The sequence below is a fragment of the Telmatherina bonti genome (assembly GCF_933228915.1).
Source record: "Telmatherina bonti genome assembly, chromosome: 15".
Lineage (NCBI taxonomy): Eukaryota > Metazoa > Chordata > Actinopteri > Atheriniformes > Telmatherinidae > Telmatherina > Telmatherina bonti.
Window position 1 is genome coordinate 13,711,629 of NC_136613.1, and position 5,444 is coordinate 13,717,072.

The following is a 5,444-nucleotide window of genomic DNA, read 5'->3' on the forward strand; positions in this document are numbered from 1 at the left end:
ACGCAGATGTCCACTAATTAATTCCAAAACCAAGTCCCAAAACAAGCTGCAACCCACTAAAACCGCACCAGCAACAGAAAAAGGATGACAAAGCAAAGATTGTTTAGCACTTGCAACACCTTTTATTATATATGTATGCAGTAAAATTCTTATCACAATAAGGAAGAAAACACCTCTTAAAACTTTGAACAAAAGCACATAACGAAACAACTGCCCATGTTTAGCTCGTCATTGTACATATTTATAGTAAAGAAACATTCTTTATAAATACTGTTTCATCTGTAGCAAGTAAATACCATAATTTAATTACAAATGGATAAATATGGCAGCTGATATTTACAAAAGGAAAGGTGTAAGTCACAGAAAGCAAAAAAAAAAAAAGAAATAATAATTATTGAACGGCACAACGTTTATTGTCCTCACAATCTTCCAGATAGTATTTCACAATTCAAACTTGCAAAGCACAAAACATCACAAGTTAAGCCCAGCAAACTAAAAATATACATTCACAAGCATAATATTGTGGTCTGTTTGAGTTAAAGGTTAACTTTGGCACTCTTTCCAGTTTATAGATGTTTAGTATAGTACAATCAATTTGCCTTAGGATCACAATATTCAACATTATAGTACATTTTCATGGTAATATGTGCACTAAAAGTCCAGTTAGAGAAATAGCTACCATTGAAGGAACATCTATACACCAAAGACTTGACAAACTATCACAACGAATGGGAAAGTGGGCTTTTTTTTTTATTTATTTTTTTTTTAGTAATTTACAGTATGAAATACACTTCAGTTTTTATACATATTTTCCTCTGTTGGTAATCATCATCTTCCCTGGTGAGTCAGAAATAATGGAATAAAAAATAAATTGTTTGTGTGCCCCACATGTACACGTGTCCCAATCTCCTGCAGAATGGCCCAGTGCTGTGAAATGAGTGTGTGTTGTTTCATTTCAGCTTAGTCCTACACATACCATTCACTGAAATTGGAGGACAGGCCACTGTGGCTGGTGGTGTTGTGCACTGCTGAGGCTGGAGACAAGGTAGTGTTGCTCTGGGTCTCGGTGGTAGGAGACACCAGGCCTGGAGGGGTGGAGGATTCATAGCCGGAGCTGGCAGCTGGTGAAGAGTCTGACGCTGATGGAGTGGATTCGTGGACCTGATGGAAAACATAAATAAATAAAACAGGAGAAAATAAGTGTTGGTGGGGGAAAAAAAGGGACCATACAGTGGATCAAATCTGAAACAAATCATTGCTATAACGCTGTTATAAGCACCACAAGAACACAGGCAGTCAAGGACAGGCCCATTTACCTTCATGTGTTTTCGTAGAGAGCTGGGATGTGTGTAAGACTTGTCACACATTTTACAGAGATATGGCTTGTCGGATGTGTGAACGTGCATGTGTTTCTTTCGGTCGCTGCTGTTTGCAAATCTTCTGTCGCAACCCTCAAACTCACACTGGAATGGTTTCTCCCCTGTACAAAAAAGAAAAAGAGATATATTTTTTAATGAGAACGCCCCAGGGCTGAGTGTGTAATAACAAGAGCTCGTGCAGATGGCTCAGTGCGTAAAACACTCACATGCAAAAAGTTCAGAGTAAAGCAGTGAGCGCGAATCCGCTCCATTAAATAACAATTGTAAAACAAATCATAATATCACCCCGGCAGTGATATTCAAAGTTTAAAACTCCTTAAAAAGAGAGAGAGAGAGAGAGAGAAGGAGTGAGGGGGGAGTTGGTACGTCTTATTTAGCCTAAATAATGCGCATAGTGATTTGGAGGGGGTGGGAAGGCGACAAGGCCGTCCTCAGTAGGCCCATACAGAAGGCATGCCATTTGCTGGGAGACAATAAAAATCTAATTAGCACATGATCAATTTCATGGCACGGCACCACAACGTATTTCCCAGGAAAATAAGTCCAAATGCGAAAAGCTGATAATGGCCCCTGTCTGGCACCTTAGCTCGAATCACATAAAAAAAAAAAAAAAAAAAAAAACAAGGAGGGGGCGCACAAGAAAAAGGCATTCCTCCTACAGATTCTGAGCTCGATTAAAAAAAATCTCAACACATGTCCAACATACACAGCGCGATTCCCAACGAAATACAAATGTTTGGTGAGGCTTCAGAGTAACATGTGAGCAGAGCAGAGGATGAGAGGAGAGTCACTAAGGCGCAGCGTCGAGAACAAGCTGAGAAGATTTACTACAAGCCTGACTGCTCTGCTACACACGCAAAGTGCTCTCACGGCCCCCCCCCCCCCCCCCCCCCCCTCTTTGACCCATTTCTAAAGTTTAACCCAACAATAAAATGTCCACAGGCCCAGTTAAATGTTTCCAGCACTTTAGGATTTCTTTCAAAGTCAGATTTAAAAAAAAAAAAAAAAAAAAAAGCCCTTTGAATCCGCGCTGCAAACATCTGAATAGTCAGCTCGTTCCCAACGCCTGCATCTCCCTCCTCGTTGTGTTCCTAAATCTTTGTTTATACAAATACTATCTACTTTAGCAGCCAAAAATACCCGCTGCTAATCAGATTTTATTGTGACTTTGTCTCAGCAAAACACTTTTACAACAGCGTCATGAATGCACGTGCACGCCCAACGAATGCAAGCACAGAAATATTAATATTTTGAACATTTAAAAAATAAATAAATAAAAGATGCAATTTTTTTATTTTTTTAATTTTTTTTACCTGTATGCGTCCGTTTGTGTATCTTCAAGTTTTCCGACCGCGCGAAGACTTTCCCACAGCCGGGGAAGGGGCATGGGAACGGCTTCTCTCCAGTGTGCACCCGAATGTGGTTCACCAGTTTGTATTTAGCCTTGAATGGCTTGCTCTCCCGGGAGCAATCCTCCCAGAAGCAGACGTGGTTGGTCTGCTCCGGTCCACCAACGTGCTCCACCGAGACGTGCGTAACCAGCTCGTGCATGGTGCTAAAAGTTTTGTTGCAACACTTTTTCGGATTGCTGAGCTGCTCGGGGTCGATCCACTTGCAGATGAGCTCCTGCTTGATGCACTGTTGCCTCATGTAGCGGAAAAAGGCACCTGGGTGGTGATGGGCTGCCATGTTCATCCCCATGTTCATATTCATGGAGCCGTACTGGTTGTGGAGCTGCGCGGCAGAGTAAGGGTCGGTCCTCGGACTGGAAACCTGGTGGTACTGCTCGGTGCGTCCGAAAACTTCACCTGGTAGTCCGAGCCTCATTTGCCCGTTCAGGACATTGGGAGATCCGTGAGAGCCATGCTGGTCGTGGATCCCGGGAAAGAGAATGTGGCCTTGAGTGTCTGTGTGGGAGTGATGAAGGGATCCCGCCGTGGGGCCAAAAATAGTATGTTGGCTGCTCGCCGGAGAGGATTCTCCGAAGCCGCGACTGCGAAAGAGAAAGTCCCTGGTGGAGTTGAAAGGGGAGCTTGCATACGACGTGACATGTGCGGCGTGAGCCCCCAAAGCCGCAGCGGGGTAGCCCGGAGCCTGGGTGCTGAAGGCAGAGCTCTGTCCCGGAGAGAGATCATGGTTCAGCTTAAACGCGCCCATGTGCGCGGAGTCTACAAAGCTGTTCTGTGCCAAACTCAAGTCTCTCTCCTGCATCTCGCTTGCTGTGTGATGCCTGGCGAATGAGCCTACTCCCAGTCCAGGGAACTGGTGACCAGCATCCAGTAACATTATTTCAGAGGAGGCTATTTTTTAGTTGTTGTTGTTGTTGTTTTGAACCAGTATAAGGCTTTCAGCACTAAGAATCAATTCAACGTGCAAAAAAAAAAGGGGTGGAAAAAAAATCAAATGTTGATGCTGACACGCAACGGTTCAACTTCCAGCTTTGGAAACACCATGTCAGGCGTGATCTAAACAGCTGCTCCCACTCACAGTTGAAAAAGAAAAAGAAAAAAGAAAGAGAAAACACCAGCTTATGGACCACTCAATTTACTTCTAGTTTACTTGTGGTCCGAAAAATCCAAACGTAACGAAGTGAAGAGTTTCCTTGTGTCCTCTCCTCTTGACTACGACAGTTGAAAGCATGGAAAAGAAAAAAGATGTGAAAATAAGACTGGAAGAATGAGAATAATTATCTTACTAGGTGCATTCTGCGCACGCAGAACGAGAGTAGCAGGAGCATCTCAAACAGCGCACTTCCAGTCAGGAATGGATTGATTTCTCTGGCTTGCCAGTGTTTTTCTCGCGGAGGGTCCCTGTTTCTCCGTGGACTGGCTCTACCTCCTCTTCCGCCCCCTTTAACTGGAGCCCGTTCATTCGTTCCTCGCCGTCTCATTGGCCACAGAGCCTCATCAATCCCAGGTGCTCCTCCAATGGCAGGTAGCGCTTTGGCGGCTTAATAGCGCATCGCCATTTTCCACTCATAATTACCGCCTACTTTTAGGAGAAGATTTTGGGCAAGCGAAAGGATCACGACACCAGAGAGGAGAGGCGGCGAACGGGTTTTGTTGTTGTTGTTGTTGTTTATATTTTGTAGAGGGCTAAGTAGCAGAGTTGCAGACAAGGTAACATGACAGTGGATAACAATATATTAAGGCTTTTTGTTAATTGGGGATTTGTTTATGCAATTCTGATGACACATTTTACTAGTTTTATCTCACATATATATATATATATATATATATATATATATATATATATATATATATATATATATATATATATATATATATATATATATATAAAACAATGTAAGTCAATCAGTACTGTATATGTGCATGCATTCGAAATAATTTAATATGCTTCTACAAATATAGATATGTCTGATTTACATTTTTGTTTTTTCCTCTCATTTTGTGCCATTTACTTTGTTCCAACCAGCTGAAAAAGCATGTGTGGCTCCATATGGAGTCCCGTGGTTTTTCACTGGCTTGTGGAACAACCACAGCTGGGCCCTGAGTGGTGTTCCAGTTCTCACACTAGAAACCACCAGTGCTTGTTTTTTGGTTCTTTAATAGTTTCAACACATGACTAGTTGTGTTTCCTCCGTGGTTCTCACTTTCACCGCACCAATAAAGTATTCTGTTGGTGAAGTGATCAGATTGAACCCTTTAGGTAACTGTCCTCAGCTGACTTTGATAAGGTTCAAGAGATGAAGTGTGATAAGTGCTGGGGGTGTTTTCTAGAAAGCATAGCCCTCAAAAATACACTGTAGCGCTATTATTATCGTTATTCTAATTTATTTATTTATTTATCCAACAGTAACATGATCCTATTCAAATATAAAAAATCAAACCAGGGAAGTGAAGTTTACTTTATATATTTGTTTAATTTATTGTCAACTTTCCAGCACGAGCATGCACTGAACCTGAGCTGTTTTTTTTTTTTAAATATAAAAAGCCATACATAGCTGCTCATTCACGCTCAAACCAAAGGAAGTTTACTTACATTTTCACCACATAAAAATCCACACGAGTTCTGCCGTTCCGTGACACAACACTGTTCTCTGTC

General features: G+C 42.1%; 1 protein-coding gene across 1 annotated transcript; it reads right to left on the minus strand.

The window, feature by feature from the left end:
• Positions 1-966: 966 nt before the first annotated feature.
• Positions 967-4,250, minus strand: zic2a (zic family member 2 (odd-paired homolog, Drosophila), a; the record flags this gene model as incomplete). Its single annotated transcript, XM_079254533.1, is given in 5 exon segments — positions 967-1,161; positions 1,317-1,480; positions 2,693-3,672; positions 4,075-4,136; positions 4,140-4,250. Coding segments are annotated over 5 exon segments (1,512 nt in total).
• Positions 4,251-5,444: the final 1,194 nt, after the last annotated feature.